Here is a 22,342-nt window from a genome sequence, read left to right on the forward strand (position 1 = left end):
TAATTTTCTTCTACCTACAAAAGCATTTAAAAAGAGATCTTTTTAAAGTTGTAAAGTGATGAGTGACACAATTATTTCAGTAGAAAAAACTGTTGTTTTTTCTGAGTTATTTCACAGGATAGCAGACTCCTAGAGACAATTAACTGCTTTATTCTTGAAACAAAATGTAAACAGATGGAAATTTTCCTGGGAAAGCAAAAAAAAAAAAAAGGAGAAAAAAAAGAAAAAAAGCTCAACAATGATTACAGTATTCCTGTAATGCTACTGCTTGATAAAATTACGCTATGAGAAATGAATTGTTCGATGTAAAAAAAAAAGAGAGACTGGAAGAACCAACACCAAAAATCTGAAAATAGTGGTTATTTTGGGTGAGGGAGATTATGGATAACATTTCTTATTGCTTATCTAAGTTATTTTCTAATGTTTTACAGTGAACACATGTTACTAGAAAAAGTCAAAAAAAAGAACAAGTAGATACACAAGACTTTTAAATTGCTTTAGAACTTATCAAGATTAGTAATGGCTTTAAATGAAGCACTTTAAATAAGCAAAATCTAATTCTGAGTTTTCAAATCCTTGTAAAAAGAACCACTTTGCTGGTTTTACAATCTGAACATGTGAATTGTTGCTGCCCTCTTTTGGTACCTTCAGGCTGAGCATAGAAAATCTCAGAGGAGCAATTTGAAAAGCAGGCTATTTAATTATAACTTCTTTGGCAGATAAACAACACTTTGTTAGTAATGGCAAAACAGACTCCCACTAAAACATACTTCGTAGGTCAAGTCATATCTTCTGTAGACAACATAAACAGTTTCTTCTAAGCAAAATGAAGCTAGAAAGAGGTTATCCTTTCTCTATATAATGGTGTTCAGAGTATCTAGGGATAATTAAAGGCCTTAAGGAGTCTTATACCACAGATAAATTTTGAGAACTAAAACTTTACTTACATGTCCTCTCTCTTAATACGATAGAAATCAAACCTCTTTTATGCTTATAGATAAGGGGCTTTAAAAATGTTTTTAAATTTCTAAAATTTTTTGCCTGCCTTTTCTATCTCTATTTTGAGATTTATTAACTATAAAAAAGCAAATAAGCAACCCAAAGCCACCAGACTTTTACATCTGAAAGGAATAAGTAGGTTATTTTCTGAAGGAATCTATGCCAAAAGATAGAGAATGGAACATCGCTTATAGATCAGAGGATAATTTTAGAAGTTGAGAAAATAACAAGTAAATGCAATGTTGTATTTCTTTTGTTGGTGTTGTTCTAGTATCTGCAGGGGTGATTCAAGGCCCTTTGAGCACAATACTCTAGTTGCGGGAGATGATTATACTGTTAAATTTGACCAGTGTCCTGTACATGCCCCAGAAAGATGTAGTAACAGGTAATGCTTATCATCTTAGGGTCTGAATTGTGCTTTGAAAGGTACTATCTAATTTGACTTTTGCACAAGCCCTATGAAGCATATATTTGCCCCATTTTATAGATGAAGAAACAGCCTCAGAGAGATTATGTGATTTGCTCAAGGTAATACAGTATGCAAAGCTGGGGCTTGAGCCCAGGTCTTTCAGATTCCAAATCATGTGCTCTGATAGGGGACTGGTCACCTGGGGCACAAAAAGATTTTGGTTATTTTTCCAGAAAAAGCAAAAGAAAGTAAGTTATTCTTACCTGGTAGTGCAAAGATTATTTTTCTTACACCATCAATATCCAAAGTTGCAAATGTTGTTGGCAGGCTAGAGGAAAAATAGAGGATATTTGTTAGTGACTGCTAAGCAATGAGTAAATTAAACACTGCTGTTTTCTTGTTATATGGTTCTTCATACAGATCACTTACTCTCTAAAAATACTTTTCTGTTGACTCTCCTTTAAACCTTTATAACCTGCAGTGAAGCACAATTAAATTAATTTGTTTTTAGCATCTTCTGTTTTTAACCAACACTTCCTGGTTTTCTGTAGTTTACTTTGTTTCCTTCTTGCCAGTGCCCAAGAAGTGTATCCCAAACCCCAGTTTCTCTAGCCCTTTAGTTTAACAATTTCTAATGCGTTTATTTCCTGCTGACCAGTAACAATCATTCTTTTTATCAGACGACTATCTGGTAAGACATGTCTATCAGATAACCGCCTATTGTTGAAGATGAGTATTTCTCAGTCCTTTAAGACTATACTCAGCAATAAACATAAAAGCTTCCCTCCTAAAAAAAAAAAAAAAAAAAAAAAAAGCTTTCCTCCTATAAAGGGAATGTTTTGAAACATCAAAACAAAATATCATGACTAGAACAAAATTAAAGCAATAAATTTTTAAAATTTATTTTTTAATTAATTTATTTTAATTGGAGCCTGATTACAATATTGTGGTGGTTTTTGCCATACACTGACATGAATCAGCCACGGGTGTACATGTGTCCCCTGTCCTGAAACCCTTCCCACCTCCCTCCCCATCCCATCCCTCTGGGTTGTCCCAGTGCATCGGCTTTTAGTGCCCTTAAAGCAATAATAATTTTAAAATATTCTCAAATTATATTTCCTTACGGGTCTGACAGGAATCCTCATCATGGGGGTGTGGAGATGGCTGTGAGTGGCATGAAGGGGGCAGGTGGTAAATAAGAATGATTTTTTTTTTTTCTATCGCCTACCCTTCACACAGAATCTCAGCTAAAATTTTTATTATATAAATGAAACTTGAATGATGCAAAATTCTTAGGGAATGCTGAAATTTCCACATAACTAAAATAACTACCCAAACTGTTTTCCTTTTTACTACTTTCACTGATGGGCTGAATGAGAAAAGGCTCACTCACACATAACCTTTTGCAGTAATACGATGAACATTAACATTTTTGATGAATCGCAGCCATCATTATTAACCAATTCTGCTCTGCTACGATACAGTGATATTGGGTTACCAGAGTATTAAACCATACGCTGCAGTGTTTCTACAGTTCTTGCTTCTGCTTTTTCTCCCCCTAGTGTTTTATTTTTCTGGGGTCCCCTTCATATGAGACTGCCATCATCTCGACCCTTAAAGCTGGCCTTAGGTTTGGGAAACAGACAGTAGTATTGGTTATATTTTTAGAATGATAACAATAATAGTAATAATAATAGAAACTACCACTTTTAAAGAAACATCTAAGCATTATATCCATTATTTCATTTAATTCTTACAAAAATCCTATGAGGTGACAATTATTATTCCATTTTATAGATGACAAAAATGAGACTCAAGAGATTAAGCGATTTAGCCAAAATCACTCAGATATAAAATGGGGAAACAAAGATTTGAACCAAGGCTTTTCTAACATTATGGTTCATAATTAGATAAGGCTCTCATAGGGTGTGCTGTAAAGTGTTACTATATTGGTTTCCTAACATCTATTTTTGGCTACTGAGGCCTTTTTTGCTTACTTCCTGATTCTTTGATGTATTTTAGAAAACAAAGAGTAGACTGTCTTATCTATTTATAGATATGTTATTTGGCAATTATTGTTACTGTGTGATGAAAATAATTTCCAAGGTACATTTTGACAATAGCTATGTTCACTGCAGATGACCCATAAAAACCGTAATTGGTAGATCTGGTTGATAATATCCCAAATGCTTTTTGAGTATCTCTTTGTCTAAAACGAAAGAGGTTAATTGCATTCTGAATGCACTGTATGTGGGAAGAGCAAAGCTAAATTGTTCTTCAACTTTTTATATTTCTTCTTGTTCTACTATTAAGTAGCAATTACTTTAAATTCTTATCTTCAGGCAAGTATAAAATTCTGGCCAATTAAAGGAAGCCCATTTAAAGTTCTAAACCACTTTTTTACAGCAAACTAAAATACACACTAAGAGTGAGGAGGGAATACATGACACCTTCCCTCTATGTATTTAAAGCTAATTTAAGTCATCTTTTGAATCTTGCAGACAGGTACTGTGATTTCTCTAAAGATACTCATTTTAAAAAGATTCTATTATAATAAAACATTTTGTAATTGTGCACTGCTATGATGATTGTCTTATTGCTAGACTGTGAAGTTTCTGTTTAGGATCTGGAAAGCTATTTCCTTAAAACTGAACACCTGTTGTTCCTTTTCCCTCTTGAGATCAGAATGTAACAGCTTTTAGACTTCAAGGGAGGAGAATAAATATTAGGAACTGATGAACTCCTATAGCTGAAGTGAATGGTAATAACAGATTAAAAATAAAATGAGTACTTATTATATATCATAGGTGCTGAGGTTAATTTAAATAATAGATATTACACAACTATTTCTCCCCTAGAGGTGAGGGCAAGTAATGTCAGCTTCTTTCTCACTGCAGAGAAATAATCAATCCAATTTTTGCAGTTAGTGAGAAGTACATTGACATACTCATGGGATGTTCTCTGAATTCTAATCAAATTAGTACTGCCCATGGGGACAGGAATTTTAAAAAGTCTGTCTGTACTCATAGCATAAAGATATTTGCTTAAGACAAAATATTCTTAGTAAGAATGATCCCAATCCAACAGCTTCGATAGTAAAAAGGCCCTGTCAGTGGCGGCCATATTGGAGCAACTACAGAAATACACCACCAAGAATTCTGAATTCTATCAGATTGTGGAAAGGCTTTAGGGGTTATCTTAACTTGATACTTAAATATAAAGCCCGATCTCTGTCTAGAACTGACATGAGGTGCCCAATCAATCAGGGAGATCAGGAGGGCTGGTTTGACACTTAAAAAGGCTTCTTTCTAGAAATTTCTGCATTTCCTGGCTATTTCTGCTATTACGGCTCACTTGTAATAATTGGTAGCTCCCACCTCTACTCTCAGGGTTCACATGAGCACCCATCAGAGTATAACCCTGAACTAAAGCATCATCACTGTTGTCTCTGTTGGCATGGAGGTGTGCTGAAATGCTCACCCACACACTGAGGCCTTTCAACACTGTTTTTATAATGTTTATGTATCAGAGACTTAGAGAGCAGCAGCAGTCTGAACAGACAGGCTATTGCTTAAAGACAAGGCCACACATATTTTATATTTTATCAACACCAATGTTTGCATTCTTTGAGGGTTTATAATGGATTACAAAACCTCCAGCCATTCCTCAGGGAATTTTTAATTTTTAGGAGATATGCAAGATCTAGGTATGTGTTTACTTTTCTTTCCTCTTTGGAGGTAGTAAGCATTTTGAAATACTATTCATGAAGTATTCTTACAAAGAAAAAAACTGAATCTGAAACTAATCAAACTTTTAGATCTAACTTCTAGTGTACAGAATACACTGGAGAGAGAGAGAAACAAGTCAAACACCACCACAAGGAAGCAATCAGCCAAACCTACTCACAAGGACAAAGGATTCAGTTTTTGCAGCAAGTCAACGGCATACCAAAAATGCGGGAGTGGGGGCGGGTATTAAATGTTCTTGTTTAATAGAGAGTCAACAACCAAACACATTGAGTAGACCTAACTTAAATCCTAATTCAAACAAAACATATATAAGAAGGCATACTCTTCCTTGACATTTGGGAGACTTTTCAAATATGATCGGGGGATTAGATGATATTCAGGTGTTCTTATTTATTTTTTTAGGTGAGATAATACCATTGTGATTATATAAGATAATACTGCTGTTGTTATTATTTTTTTTGTTTTTGCTGTTGTTATTATTAATATTTGAGATGTATACTAAAATGCCATGTGTAGAATTTGTTTTAAAACAATCTAACCCTCTGTCCTCCCAAAAAGGTGAAGGAAGGGATTGATAAAACAAGGAGAAATGTTGATAGTTACTGAAGCTGGGTTATGAGGTATAAGGGGTTTCGTTATACTCTCTGCTTTTGTGTATGTTTGAGAATTTTCATACTAAAATGTTTTTAAGTGAGAGAAAGAGCTGAAAAAGAGAAGGTAGGAACTAGACATGGGAATTAAAAAGAGAAAAGGTTTGGAAAGTTGCTTTGCTTCATTTTAAACCAGATTCAGTGTTTAATAAAGAAGATGAATTCCCATTTCAGATAGGATATATACTTTTTCAAAGAACTCTAATACTGTAACATTCCTTTATTAGAATAAATAATCCATAACACAAAATGTAGTAGGAAAGCATTTAAAAACTTTGTTAGTCAAAGCAAGCCAAAGCAACCCATATATTAGATAACAAGATTATATTCATACCCTGGTTTCATAAAAACCCTGCCAAAATGGATCTGGGCATGAAGATCAATGTCCAGCACCTGCTTGAGATAGTCCTGCAAATATGAAAAATAATCACTTTACTTTCAAACATTTTAATATCAGACTTTCAGACTTTAAATGAAAAAAAAAAAGCATAAGATTGAAATGAAAAGAAACACCTATTTTAGTGAAGTTGATTTATGACAACTATTTCTTCATTCCTCATTCATTTATTCATTCAGTAAATATTTATCGAGTATAATATATGTATGCTAAATATCAATCAATATACAGGGAGATGCAGCCTTGAACAAAAGAGGCAATGTTCCTTCCCTCATAAAAAGAACGTTCCAATAGGAGCAGTTAGAGAGTAAACCAAATAACCACATTAACATACAAATTATTACTTGCTAGGCTGTTGTCTCTCTTTTAGGATAGAATTTTGTGTCTGAGAAAGGATGTTAATAAATATGGCTTAAGAAGCTGTGCTTGGGCAGAGAAGCCACGTGTATGCATCCCATGCTGTTCTCCTTAATGAGCTTGAACTAATGTGCATTCTTTGAGGAGAGACTTGGACATTTACCCAAGATTACCGAGTCTAAATAAATCAACTAAAAACTTAGGGAGGGAGCTCTAAACAGAAAGTCAAGGGCATTTAATTGCTCCAACTTCATATTCTGCGACTACAGACACAACCAACCTAAGGTTATGATCAACCCAGACAAACCAACAAAACCTGATATTCGGAAAGGAAAGGCAACAGTGCCTTGTAGTTGGTTTTGTAGATATAAAGAGAAAACAGCAGTTCAAAAAATTTCTCCAAAGTAATACAACTTCTGTTACTGAGAAGTTGCTCACTAATTCAAGAGAGTCTAGTATCCTACTAAAATATTAAATATTTCACAAGTTATGAGACACTTTATTTTTAAAAACTATTTCCTTCTCTCCATCTCTACAGCCCTCAGCCAACATCATCTCACCTGAATTACTGAAATAGGTCTCTCTGCCAATTCTCCAATTCATTCCCCCGACAGTCGTGAGGGAGACAAATCTGATCAAATCACTATGCAACACTTCAATAACTCCATGGTCTCCAGAAATAAGTATCATCTTTTAAATGATCATAGTTAGGATTCTTATATTGATATTTTCTAGCCTCCTTTTGCCAATCATTGCTCTTATCAGGCAATCTGTTTCCCACCAGCCCCATTCCTCTTCCTCAATCTCTCTCAACATTCCTGCAAGTCTATATTGTTGTCAGTTTTCATACTTTCTTGCCTCAAATCTTTGAAAATATTCCCCCTTTTGTCTGGAATACCCTTTCTTCTGCCCTCCTCTCTCTATTGTCAATCTCAAATCTCCCCTGAATTCCCAGGGCTGGACCGTAGATTGATTACTGATTCATAATTATTTTTAGATTATATTATTAGATGAAATAATTTAGAATTTTCTTGATGAACTGATCCATGTAAATTTAGGAATAGGAAATGTCCCTCCTCTTAATATCTAGTAAGCCTTTTTACCTTAATTTTCTCTGATATCAAGACAGCCAACTAGCTGTTCTATAACTTTTTTCTCCTCATCTCTTACTTTCAAGTATCTGTGTTCTTATATTTAAGGTGGGTCTCTTATAAGCACCATACAATTTGTTGTTTTTTAAAATCTAGAATGACAATTTTTAATTGGAGGACTCAGTCCACTTATACTTAATATAATTACTGCGATGTATTTTTAATTTTATCTGTTTGTCTTTATTTTTGGTTGTGCTGCGTCTCTGCTGCAGTGCCCGGGCTCTCTGGTTGTGGTGCGCAGGCTGAGCAGTTGCCAGGTGTAGGCTTTGTTGCTCTGCAGCATGTGGACTCTTAGCTCCCCCACCAGGGACTGATCCCACATCCTCTCCATTGCACAGCACATTCTTAACCACTGGACCATCAAGAAGTCCCTTATTACTGCTTTATTGGGATTTAAAACTATTTGCCTCCTATTCGTTAGTTATTTGTCACTTCTGTTTTTATCTCCTTTTTTCTCCTTTCATGTCTTCCTTTGATTTGCCAAAATTTTTTTGTTTTTTAATTTTCTTTCTCTTCTATTTGCTTGTTAGTTATACATTCTCTTATTGGTTGCTTTAGAGATCACAAAATGCATTCTTAACTTACTATAGTCCATCATGATCTGGTATTTTTATCACTTCCCCAAAATGTAAGAACTTTAAAACATGTTAACTCTATTTATTCCTCTTTGCTTTTTGTGCTATTATAAAGTCTATATATACTATACAGACAATATATAGTCTATATTTAGTATATATTTATATACATGTAAACCTCAAGATATTATTTCATATAATCAACAATTCATTTACAGTTACCTACATATTAACCCTTTCCTTTGCCCTCTAGTCCTTTCTAGCATTTTCATGCTTCTCTAATCTTTCTTTTATATAGCTTTCATAGTTGTTCTTGGTGGGAGAGTTGGTCCAAATAAGCCACTCCTTCATAGTAGAGGCAGAAATCTCCAGGCCTTTTTTTTTTTTTTGTACAAAAACCATGTATTATTCCCCCCTCACAAAATCAGGTGGCTGTATTACAGGAACGAAACCAGATCAAAGACATAAAAAGAAAAAGTCACCACTTATACTAAAACACAACAGTGTTAAGAATTCAGGTATTCTGTAGAATTACTACCAGCATAGTTAAAATATTTCCACCTGGATCTTTTAAATTTGAAAGTGATCACATTAAAGACCTGAGGTTGCAAGAGACCACAGTATGAACCAGAATTCCATTTTCCTTTAAAGACCTCAGTGGAAAAGGTATTTGGAATGAATTTCCTTTGGGAAAGACTGTCCAGGCCTTTCTTTTATGGTCTAATAATACCAAGTCGTCCTGACACCACACGCTTAGGTAATACTGCAACTGCCTGATAACTATCTGTATTCTTTACTGTACTAGATAGTTTGTAAGAACAGGAACCCTGTATATATATTTATAATGAGCCCATAGTGACACACACATGCCTTTCATTCATTAGTTTGCTAGTTCAACAAATATTTCTGAGTGCCCACTATGTATCAGGAATTCTATTTGTGTTAGAGACTCACTAGTGAACCAGACAGACAAGGTCCCTGGCACAAAGATGTCCTGTTATAGTTTCCTGCAGAGGGGAGACAGCCTAAAAATAAGCAAACCAACAAATAGATTAACTATAAGATGTGGAACATACTCTGAAGAAAAAAGCAGGTGCTAGGATAGAGAACAATGTGTGAAGTGGAGAATATGGAAAGACCACTTTAAATCAGGTGGTGAGGATGAGGAGGACTCAGTCATATGAAGTGTGGAGGGAATTCTTGGCAGAGAAAAGTATATACAAAAGTTTCTAGAGCAGTAAAGAGTGTGTCTAGAACTGAAAAGACAATAAAAGGTAGTGAATGAGCAGGGGAAAGGCATAAGGGGAGGCTGAAGAGACAGGTAGAGCCCATACATGCAGGGCTCTCTAAGGATAATGATACAGAGTTTGGAAAGCATATACACTCATTACATATTTGCTAAATGAATGACAGTATTTTATTTTTCTTGAAAAAAATCATCTCTGTTGTAAAAAAATGCCCCCTTTCAATTCTTTTTTGAACATGAAGAAATGCTTCATGTTTCTTGTGACAGAAAGCTTGTACCAGACGTAGTAATGAAGGCTGAGAATCATCATTGTTCTTGTTTTTGTCTATCTACAGAAACAGCAAGGACCTCTGATGTTCTGAAAGCTAGATACACAGATATGAAGAGGAAACACGAATGAATGAAGGAGACTGGTCCTTCCCTCAACTTAAGCAAGAACAAACAATGTCAGAAAAATTGTGAAAGACTTTGAAATGGGTAAAAAAGATTATTTGAGGTCCAAATAACCTTCTGGGTTATTTGTGCCTTTCACTGTCTTTGAGCTATTCTACAAAAATTAGTCTGCAGAAAAATGATAGTGTAATAGTGAACATGATTAGTATCCAAAGAAATACAAATTAATTCTGTCAGTAGAGTTGTAATTGACTATTCTCTTCCAGATATAGAACAATTTTACATCTATTAGAAAACTGATTTCAGCATTTTGGATTACCTATCTGTGTCTGTGTTTTTTGAATTCTTAGAACCAGTTGTAATATCTTACTAGTTCCTTCACTAATTAATGAGTTAAATAAAATCTCTGACACATGTTAATTTTATAAAATAAAATATATATTTATGAAATGCATGATTTTATCTTTAAAAAACTATACCTTAATGATTCTGAAGGCTCCACAGAGACGCCATACTGATTTATCTGACAAAGCCAGGTCAAGTCAATTGTCAGAAAAGTGTACTTTATGGGTGGTTTAAACCTGGACATATTTTTCCTTGGTTTCTGGAGTGAATGCCAAGCAGCAATAAAACTTGAAAACTGCTAAATGTTGGTTTCTCTACTTTTACCTCCTCTATTAATTTTGGTTCTATTTCTGTTTCTATGCATGGCCATTAAGGTAGTCCCCCTTGTAGCAGCAGTGATTGAGAATTTGGTTTTATGGTCTCACCATTTGGTGACTCATATAAATGGATGATTGAAATCTATTCTCTGTTGGGTAAAAGAAGACAGAGAATCTGGTTTCTTGGTTTTGTGAATTTATTTTTCTTATTGTCATTTTGAACCTAAATCAATGAAGAATTTTTCCTTCCTCTAGGTAGGAAAATAGTTGTTTGTTTGTAGACTGAGTAGTTTTTTGTTTGTTTCTGTGTTTACTCTTACCATGTCATTGAAATTGTGGAGATGAAGCTGTATATTCTTTACGTGGTTGTGTGACTATGTGTCTGATCCACAAAGCCATTTACCTTGCTTTAAGACTGTGATATGTTCTCCTACTTCTGGAGGGTATTCATAAGTTACATGACTGTAAGACCATGCAGAGTGGGCCTTTCTCAGGGCAACTGCAGATTCAGGGTGTCCCCTACCCTGTCTCTGCCCCTGGTGGGAGCAACACAAGAGCCCCTTATTCCCAATTTTGATTTCACTAGGGCTTGGAGAGAAAAGCCCTGACCACAGGCCTACAATAAACTTTGCTTTGCCAGAGGGGAGAAAAACCAACACACCAAAACACTTCTATTATCTCTTAAATTAAAGGTGCTCTATTCTGATTGATTTAGAGAGATTAAGTACTTACATAAACAGAATATTCCAAAAATTCACAGATAATAAGAAAATTTATCTTATAATGTTTTAAATATGCTACGCTAAAAAAATATTCTTCTTACAATTTTAAAAGTCAAAGTTCACACAGTTAAGGTAAACCTTTGATAAATGAGATTAGCTTAATTATTTCGGTTAATAAGTAAATCCAGCCATGCTCTTTCTCTTATTTATCAATGTTAAGTAGGCAAATGCATTTTGCCTGGGTTTGTTTTTTCCTAAAATTATACAGATTAATTCACCAAAGAAGCTAATGCTATTCTTATATAATACTTAAGATTGTGAAAATCTAAAATTTGGTTCAATGAAATTGAATCATTATTCTGACAACTTTTAATTTCAATAGTAATTATGTTTGTAGAATGTTAGCTTGAAAATAATTTTCAAGATCTTTAAGTAATTTAAAATCTTGATGTTATTAAATTGGTTAATTAATGAACAATCATGGGAAACCTAGATGATTTCTAAGTAAGACAGAACACTGGATCACTGTTTACTAAACATAACTTTAAGCTAATTTACTTTGCCTATTATTTTAATATGCCATAGGGAGGATATATCTTTGGGTTGTGTTAATGAATATATTTTCATTTTTGCTCCATTAAGAAGGTAAAAAAGGGGATGTGTCTGCTCTACAAAGCTGTATTCTGTGTGTATATGAACTTGGCTAGTCTGCTAAAATGCTTACATATGATTTGTCAATTATCTATGTCCCCTAGTTTTCACTATGAGATAGACATTAGTTATTTTCTTAAATGTTGGAGTAATAATGACAGACAAGTATAATTATGCATGTTCTGTCATTTTTCAAGGAAAAAAATTAAAGACATCCAATATTCAAAATATTTGGTCTCAGGACCCTTTATAATATTCTATATTATAGAGCTTTTGTTTATGTGTGTGGCTTATGTCTATCAGTGTTTACTGTGTCAGAAATTAAAACTAAGAAGTTAGAAGTATTTATTTGGTGGTTCATCTGGAAATAGCAATGATGAACTACTTTACATTAACATAAGTAATTTATTGTTTATGTATTTTATAATTAAAAACTCTTTAATGTTCAGCTTAAGAGAAGTCAGGTAGATTCTCTTATTTGCTTCAGTATTCAGTCTGATGAGATCATACATCTTCCAATACTGGAAAACTTGCTATTCACTCATGAGAGAAGGAAAATAAAAAAGTCAGATAAAGACTTAGTTTTATTATAAGGATAGTTTTAACCTTGCAGACCTGCTTAAAGAATCTCAAGGACACTTTTGGATCTGCGGACCACTCTTAGTTCTAAAGTAAAGTGTCAGGTTGTTTCAAAACATTAAAAAAAAGCATAATAAAGGATAAAACTCTGAAAGTGACTTTGATTTGCCTTGGTTTATAATAACTGTGTTTGAAATGAAGCTGAGAAATATATTAAAATTTCAGTAAGTTTACTCAGTTTTGATGAGTTTACTTCTTGGGTTTACTGACTAATGCTTTCCCTATGATATGTAGTGTTTTTCTTTTTGTGTAATCTGCCTTTTTGTTTACTTTATTTTGTCTTTGGTTATTTAAGGAAATAAAAAAGCATAGCAAGCAGGTCCTCTATGCTTGTTTTCAAATATTTTATTGTTGCTTTGAAATATTAGGTAACCAAGAACTGTTTCTTAGATATCCATGAGCTTAATCAAGGGCCCATTTTTTTTTGGACAACTCTTTTGATTTTGCCTTCTAAAGATCAGACCAAAATATAGAAAAAAAAATTGCAGAATATTTTTTAAGTCTAAAACTATGTTTGAAATTTCCTAGAGGGCTCCCAGAAAGTCATGAAGGTTTGTTCTTTTATCTTATAAAAAGAGACATTAGAAATAGGTTTGTTTGATGTTACCATTATAAGAATTTCATGGAAAGGAAGTTACTGTTACATCTGAGAAGCGAGGCTCACTGTGTGCTAGGTTAGATTCAGGCAGGTAAAATGTCATTAATATAATATTTCAGAAATTATATGTTTTATGGGAAGTGTCTGTCTGGAGATTTGACAATGCTTATATTGTCAATGATGTGTTTTCACCTGCAGGGAACACACTGACCAAAATTTTTTATGAAATTATTACATATTGTATCCAAATACAGAGTCTTACTTTAATACCTTTTAATATCTATTTCCTAAGGAAAGTTACTGTTTTACTTTGATGCTGGTCTGAAGGCACTGCTGTGAGCTATAGTAAATAGTCTGTCTACAACAAAGACAGATCCAGAGCACCAGGCAAAAGGACCACCACAGGAATTTTGAACAATTGATGCTTCAAAGACTAGTCTCTAGGGTATAGACCTCTGAGTTGATACAGCTTAGGTCACTTTTATACAGTACCAGTGGACTGAGTCAGGAAACCCAGGACTCTCTAGAATGGAAGCAGAAGGTTTTAAGAAAGCAGACTGCTAAGCCAAGATTTTGCAGAACAAGAAACATAGGACTAAATGAAATAAGAGAGACAAAAAAATATTTTAACAAATTGTTTGTTTGGAATACTGTTAATTAGTTTTAATATTCTACTGCTTTATGGCCCTAGGAGCCATACTCAAGGTGACCTATATGATTAATTAATACCTTTGGTGCTAAATAATCAGGGCAAACCCATGAGACCAGCCCTTTTTTCTGATCATGTGGGAAGAGGGAGACACTGTTAGGAAGAATTGAAAGTGAAAGTCGCTCAATTGTGTCTGACTCTTTGCAACCCCATGGACAATACAGTCCATGGAATTCTCCAGGCCAGAATACTGTAGTAGGCAGCCTTTCCCTTCTCCAGGGGATCTTCCCAACCCAGGGATCGAACCCAGGTCTCCCACATTGCAGGTGGATTCTTTACCAGCTGAGTCACAAGGGAAGCCCTAGGAAGAATTAAGAGGCTTTGAAATAGGAAGAAACAATTACTGGGTGTTCAGTCTAGGGTATCTTTAATGGTCATCTATACCTTTCATTGCCTTTGAGCTATTTCACAATTCTGTAGGTGGTGGAGAATTTATAGTAATGCATATAGTTCCTTAGCTTTTAGGGCAAAAAGCAGATACATAAAAAATGAAAACTTTTTGAAAAGGCTATGTGGAGCAGGAAGAGGTGGGGCTGGGGAGAGATTTTAAAGGAAGCAACTGTGAAGAGTCATTTCTCCTTGGCTGAGAAGAGATTCGAGGTCTGTGGGTCCCACATGTGGCAGGGGCCCCTTCCCTCTCTCTGCTCTAAGGCTTCTGGCCTCCCCCTTGATCTCAGGGCTATTAGTATGGCCCCAAAATAGCAAAGACCTGAGATATATAGTAACATGACAAGGACACTCTAGATGTATCCAGTGAAGACTGGTGACCAGACGTGTATCTCCTTGATGCCCTGCTACCTCTCAAGCCCCTGCCTGTTTTTTAGTATAATTCCTGGAGGCAATTAATTCTGTAGTGCATTAAGTAAATTTCCTGCCAATTCCATAGCATAGGTGCTCATAAGTTTAAACAAGTAAATAAATCTCTTGCATACCTGAGTTTCTGTACTTAAAATTCATGTCTGCTACATAATGCTTCTGGATCTTTCTTTGACTTACTTCCCTGTGTTTTCAATGAGTGATTTTCAGACTCAGCCCTTGGGCTAAAACAGATCTTCTCTCTCTTATACTTTTCTTTCTTTCTGCTACTGAAGTACACGGGAATTCTTTTGAGGACTAGAGTTTGCAGGCTGGCAGGAGATTGCTGCATTGATGCTTTATCTCTTTCTTCCTGGTTCTTCTCTCATCTCATTCCCCCTCAAGGAGGTAGGAAGGACAATTATTAGTTCTTGGTGGCTCAGAAGGTAAATAGTCTGCCTCCAATGTAGGAGCCCTGGGTTCAAATCCTGGGTTGGGAAGATCCCCTGGAGAAGGGAATGGCAACCCACTCTAGTATTCTTGCCTAGAGAATTCCATGGACAGAGGAACCTGGCAAGCTACAGTCCATAGGGTCACAAAGATTCAGGCACGACTGAGCAACTAACACTATGGAATACTCTGGGATGCCCAGTTCTTAAAATCGCTTTCTTAGTAAATTAAAGGATTACTGTCAGTATCTTACTACACAGAGAGTAAAATAAACAAAACCAATAGGCTTTACTATATTGGCTGTTTACCTGTGAGCAAATCCCTAGGATCAATGACATCTTTGTTAGCACTAATAAAGAAGGTTAAGATTGAGAGTGTTCTGGTCTTACCATACCTGAGCCACAACTGCCGAGCCTATGCTAACTACAAGCTTGCTGCCTCTTTAGAAGTCCTGGAAAAACAAACTTTCGGTCTGCCAAACAGTTACTGTCCCATAATTAAGTTCATTAGCAACCAAGAAAACTTTCACATGAAACACTCTCTAGAAATAATAAATATAACACTTAAGTACTCTTAACCTCAGGGTCTGCTCTTTCGATGCTCAGAGCCCCTCAGGTAGTTTGATGGTAATGCAAGCTATTTTTTACAGCTTTGCGACAATGCAGGTCTCAGCCCCTAGGCTTTGTGATGGTGATCTTGGGAGAAAATGGCAGCAATCTGCCCAAGATCTCTAGGAGACTGAGGGAAGACTATCCCAGCAATCTGTCTGCTATATGGAGAATATCTATTAATATCTACACTTTAGCACCTTCACTCCTGGATTTAATTTGAGATGGTAAGCTGTCTGACCTATTGTACTGCATCCCTTTTAGAACACTCAGGAATTTCTGAACCCCTGTGGATTTCCAGCTTCGTGGGGGTCTGGTTATGGATACAAGATGTCTATCAGACCACTGTTAATCAATCTTATGTTTCAAGAACCCCATTTTTTCATACCTTTTCCCCCATGGACACACCCCCTGATGTGATGATGACATCAGCACGACTGATACCCTCATTCAAGGCATTGAGTAAGTCATCTGGGCTGGAAAAAAAAAAAAAAGACAAATTAACACACAAGGAAAATTTTTTATATATAGTGCCTGCTGAAAACTAAAGCACCTATTCAGTGAGTAGGCATTAACGTGAGCACAGCGCCAAATTTTGTATGAAGTGGGAATCAAAAAGGTCTCCATGCATAGGAGCATAACTTGTTGTGAAGAAAGAAACTTGTAAGTGCAGAAGTAGTGGTTACTGGTACTTTCATGGGCTTTTTGGTCTATATAACAAGGCGGTATAATGAGGGGACACAGTAAGGTTTAAGTAGGCTGTCTCACCCTCCCAGTTTGCCTAGGAATACCCCGGATTTAGTTTCATGTAACATGAAAGTTACATGTCCTAGGAAATTTCAGGCATACCAGGAAAATTGATCACTCAATTTCAGATTGATTCCCTTTAGAGGGAATATGACTTAATTTGGTTAGGCCTTAAGAAATGGGCTGACTTTTAAGTAGAGCATCATTTTATATTTTATCTAGGAGTGACAGAGGTAAGAAAAGAAACCTGAGATCTACCCAAGAGTCTATACAAGAGACAAAGTTGGGAGGTGCACAGCACAGAGATTAAGACTGTGAACTCTGAACTCGGACTGCCTGAGTTTAAATCCTGGTGCTATGACCTGGGAGATGTAGAACCTTGGAAAAGTGATAAGTTGCTTAACTGTTCTTTGCCTTAGTTTTCCATCTATAAAGTGGGGATTCTATAAGGTTGTTATGTGGATTAAGTAACAGTACATATAAGTTTATGGAATAAAACCTTGTACAAAACAAGTTTTCAGGGAAGTTTGGCTGTTGCTGTTGATATTACTGGAAGTACTGAGAGAAGTTATCACACAAACATACCCAACAACCTGGCAGAGTTCAGCTCTAACATATTTGGCAGTTTTTATTTAGGAGAATACTGATGACTAACACAGAAGAATATCACAGATTGGACCTAAAATACATTCATAGAACTATATTTGAAAAGTCCAAGTGGCTCAATAACCCATGGCTGGTTTCAGCCTAAATAGTTCCATTTACTATTAGGTTCTTTTCCTGAATCTAGACAGGACTCTCCTGCGCCCCAAGCACTGGTCTGTCCATGAGCGTACTGGAGTTTGCTTGGCTTTGGTGAGTGAACTCCCAAGAAGACAAAACAATAGTAAAAGTTGAAAAATGGCTGACATGAAGTTCAATCTACAACACAGAGATCCTTTGAATTCATCCAGTTAATTGCTTATGCAGCAAAAAATACCTGGGCATTTGATGAAGGAAGGACTTATGTGTAAACATTAAAAAAAAAATAAAGAAAAAAAACCTAAAAAAAAACCCCTGAAATGGATTTTGAAGTTAACTTGGTTAGGTGAACATCTTGGAAGAAATATATTCAAAATGGGTGTATTTAAAGTATTCTTGGACTGTATATTTTGTGTATTTTTTATCAATCTTTTTCATTTTGCTTTAAGGAAAAAAAGCAAATTATCCTCTGTATTGAAATACTGTAAGATACGAATGTGACGGATTCTTGATTACTATATGCCCAGCACTCTGGTCCCTCTGCCTTGCTGGATCATGAAGTTGAGCCAAATGGTTGGCCTATGCAGAAAACGGTAAGGCATTACAAACACAGGGTGATGTGGAATGTGGTTCAGGTGAATGGACAGTGACTATTATCAACACATAACAGAATTTTGTGCTAGTGTAAAGAGGCATTAGCTAATTCCACCAATTTAACAATATTTCATTTGTAGCATGTTGACTACAGGGTGGTAAAGTCACTGGAAACAGTAGCAGTGACATACACATTGACATCTTTGTATATGGATAAAGTTCCTGTGACAGGCTAGCTGATGACCGCAAATAAGCATACTTTTCAGTGATTTGTTTCCTTATTTATTGTTTTCATTTTACCTGGGAAAAATTTTTTCCTATTTTTGTAAAACTGAAGAGTCATCAACTTTCCACAGGAAAATTTCTAACTTGCAGAAATAAACTAAAAGGACTTTTATACCAAGCAAGTCCTTACTGTAATTTATTATGTTTCAAAGAACATGCTCAATGCTACTTTCTACTCTGAGGCTGGTGGATTCACAAAATCACTGAATCTTAAAGTCAGAAAGATTTGGGGGTCACTCAGAAGCACAGCTCTGAGCACTCTGGGGCTGGCGCTTCTCGTCTTCCTCTGCCTACCTCTTTAACTCTACCTTCATTGCGTAGATCTACTAAGAGATCATAGCTTAGAGGGATAGGCAGCAAAGTGAGGCAACTGTCAGAGGATCTGTACCTTCATTTATATCGCATGATATAACTCCACTTGTTATTTCACAATAAATGTCTGAGGTAGACTGAACAGATATGAATTATCCCTAGTTTACAGAAAAGGAGAACGCTATTCAGACTGGCAAAGTGGCATATTAAAGGCTAGGTGGAGCAGTACAGGGCAGAGCTAGGATTAGAACCTCTGCCTCCTTGTCAAGTGCCTAAGTAGAGTAATTGTCTAGTTTTTTTCAGGCACAAGACATGTCATAATAGGAAAGTTCTCAGCAGAATAGACCATTGTGCAAAAGCATCAAACAGAGGATGCTAAGGCAGCAGGTGAGGATCTGTCTGGGATGACAAGAAAAGTGCCTGTGTGGACATGTTAGTACATTTCTGGGGAATGAAACCAACATAATTCTGAATTCTATATTCAGATGAAAACTAAATAAGATTTGATTAAACATAACTTAGGACTGCTTACAAGTGATAAATTTGCTCTCTTTTTTTGTGAGTCATAATATATTCTAAATGATGAAATATTTCTAACATAAGATAATAGTGTAACACTCATGTATCCATCTCTCAGATCGGACAAATGCTGATATTTTCCTGTATTTATTTTATATTCACTCACCTCAGCCTTTTTACTGTTAAGAAATAAAAATTGAGTTTGCTTTCTAAGACTGAGATTACTCTGAATAATAATAAAACATAGGTAGCAAAGATTATAATCATGGATATTACAGTAGGATAAAAATAATCCCTGATTTTATGTTTTGTTAAACAGAGAGCATAGCATATTAATTTTCTTAAAAAGAGGAGAGCAAAATGAAAACACAATATGACCTTATATGTCTTATATATGACATTACTTCCTATATATAAGATCAATTGATATTTAAGAAACAAAATTAATGACAGTAATTCTCACATTTTAAAAGAACAACACACTCTCACACTTATGTGTTAGTTTTACTATTCTACAATGTAGGCAGGACAAGAGAGGTCAATGAAATTCACAAAGGCAGTGACAGATTCAAGGTCACCTACGTTCATTTTACTATTCTTTTAAACTACAGTAGTTATTCACATTGTGAAAGACACTTTGTTATATTATCTTTAGAAAAACAGCTATTTATCATTGTTATCTAAGAATATGTATCTAATTTGTATATGCCAAATAGTGATGATCAATATCCAATAAATTGTACTTTTTACATTTGAAATACAGTCTCATCATTGACACTGGAAGGGATATGGAATTAAGCAGATTAAGCTTTACATATATATATATATATATATATACATATATATATATATATATATCAGTTGCTTCCCTTTCCTCAAAGAGCAGCAGGTCTTAAAGGGATACTGTGATATCATTTAATTCTTAATTCATTAAAAACTGTAGTTTTAATTAGGTTTGGAGAGTGATTAACCATTTTTAAAGATAAATCTAAAGTAGTATTAATCTTTATTTACTAACACTTTCTTTCCACTTTTACTTGAAATAAGTAACCTACCCATGGTTCTTTGAGAGTATCAATATTACATAAAAACATATAAAAGCAATGATTTAGTGCTAAATGCTAAAAATTTTAATGCTTAGTGACAGAAAACAGAAGTGTTAACTGAAGGCTTGAGTGTGTCAGGGCCTAGAATCAAGTTGTCTTTACTGCTGAGATGACTCTGAAAAATGAACATCATTTTTTTGGGTCTCACTGTCCTTACTTTTAAAATGAAAATTTGGATTAGGTCCTTTCTATGTCTAACATTCACTGATTTAAAGTCCTTTCTATGACTAACATTCACTGATTTAAAGCACTAGAAGCTGATTGGGATCTAGTTTAAGACTGACAAAAGAGTATAAACCTAAGAATGTAAATAAATTTCAAGGATAAAGAGAAAATTTTACAAACTGTCAGACAGAAAGATTAGATTTACTAACAAAGAAAAAAAGAATATTGGCTTTGGATTTCTTACCTACAACACTAAAAACTATAAAACAGTAGATTAACATCAATGTACTCTGAGAAAAAAGGCTTGCAACACCGAAATCCTATACCCAGTCAGACACTCTTCATCTATCAGTACAGAATAATAATATTTGTGAAAATGCAAAATTTAGATAATAAATCAATAAATAACATTACAGAAAAAATGATTCTAAATGAAAAAAATGTAACCAGATCAGAGGTCTCAAGATAGGGGAAGATGAAGAGTAGAGAAAACACTAGTAAAACATGCACATGCACACACTCACACACATTTATAAAATATATAACTAACTCTAAATGAATAACAATCAAATAGAAGAGAAATTATAATATATGTGCTAAACATGGATTCCTCAGAAGTTGTAGAGATGTATACTACAAAAAAAGACTTAGTCTAGATTTAAAAGCATTATTTCAGCAATGCCTAAAAGTGGGGGGAGTGGAAGTAGCTGGGAGAAGTAAAAGTATTCTTAAAGTCTCAGTGATGTAGAAGGCACAGGGAGGAAATGGGAAGGCTGTGCAGGAGGGGTATAGTGAGCACCTTTAAAAAATAAAACAGTGGAGAAATGAATATTTGATTATTAGTATCAGAATTTGGAAGGAAGTATGAGGGGGATGGTAGAGTACCCCATACTTACCAAAATCATGAGTGAAGGGGAACCTGGATTAAACCAACAGAGAAAAGGACAAGGATAATAAAAGTTCTATTAATAGTAAAAATAAAGTAAGGTGGAAGGAAAAAATATCAAGGGAATATGGTAAAGCAAAATGAACTTCAAGCTAGGTTCAGGGTTACAGTAACTTAAGGCAAATGCAAGATTTAGTTTTTTAAAGCTCAAATCCCATTTGGATCTTATTTATAAGTGATACACTTAAAAGATATGAAAGAATAAAAATAAAATGGTAAAAATAATATGGTAAAAGGCACCAAGCTAATGTAAACATGCAAAAAATCAGGAATGGCATTTTGATATCAAAGTGGAGTTTAAAGTCAAAAGAACTAAACAGAATAAAGAGAGGAAACAAGTTGTGATGAAAGGCAAATTTATAAAGCTGATAAAATAATATATGTCTGTCTCACAAGACATAGTCTCATTTTATCTAGGCTTCTTGATTGTCCTGCCAACTCCTTGCACATTGTAGGCATTCAAAAAATGAACTGAATGAACCCTGGCCTCAACTTAATCTCTCCACAGTAGCTTTGGGAATGAACAGTATACAATATTTATAACTATAATGATACTATGGGCAAATAATATTATCTGTGGATGGAAGAGAAGATACTATTTAACATTTATATAATCATAAATAGCATTTCCTTTGAAAGGCTGTCATGTAGATGAGGGAGTTAATTTATTTGGTGTTGCTCATGAGGGCAGAATTAGAACTAATAGCTGAGAGAAACAGGGATAAAGACTTTGGCCTAGTGTAATAAAAAGAAAAAAATCCTTGTCATAACAGCCATCCAAGAATAAATGTGCTATCTCATTGAGGCAAATAATATCTTTCTCAGTAAAAGTATCATATAAAAACCTGATGGCCAGCTGTTAGAAATTTTCTACTGAGTAAAAGAACAGATAATATCTATACTTCTCTCACTATTCCAAAAAATTGAGATGCAAGGAATGATTCTGAACTTATATACAAAGTCAGCATCATCTGATAGCAAAACAGTCAAAGATATCGTAAAAAAAGATTATAGGTCAAAATCACTGATGAACACAGACACATAACTCCTCAATGATACATAAGCAAACAGAATTCAACAATATACATCATGATCAAGTAGGATTTATTCCAGGGAGAAAAGGATGGTCTAATATCCACAAGTCAATTAATACAATATACCACATTA

At 34.8% G+C, this 22,342-nt stretch overlaps 1 protein-coding gene across 3 annotated transcripts in view; it reads right to left on the reverse strand.

Annotated features, from left to right (window-relative positions):
* The window catches only part of GPHN (gephyrin), a 531,607-nt gene that overhangs the window by 11,955 nt on the left and 497,310 nt on the right, over positions 1-22,342 (reverse strand). For all 3 annotated transcript variants that reach the window (XM_061156856.1, XM_061156854.1, XM_061156855.1), the window contains 3 exons: positions 16,149-16,236; positions 6,142-6,215; positions 1,672-1,736 (listed from right to left, as the gene is read on the reverse strand). In XM_061156856.1, the coding sequence (XP_061012839.1) occupies positions 1,672-1,736; positions 6,142-6,215; positions 16,149-16,236 (227 nt within the window). The remainder of the gene's footprint in view (positions 1-1,671; positions 1,737-6,141; positions 6,216-16,148; positions 16,237-22,342) is intronic.

This window comes from Dama dama, chromosome 12, assembly GCF_033118175.1.
Source record: "Dama dama isolate Ldn47 chromosome 12, ASM3311817v1, whole genome shotgun sequence".
Taxonomy (NCBI): domain Eukaryota; kingdom Metazoa; phylum Chordata; class Mammalia; order Artiodactyla; family Cervidae; genus Dama; species Dama dama.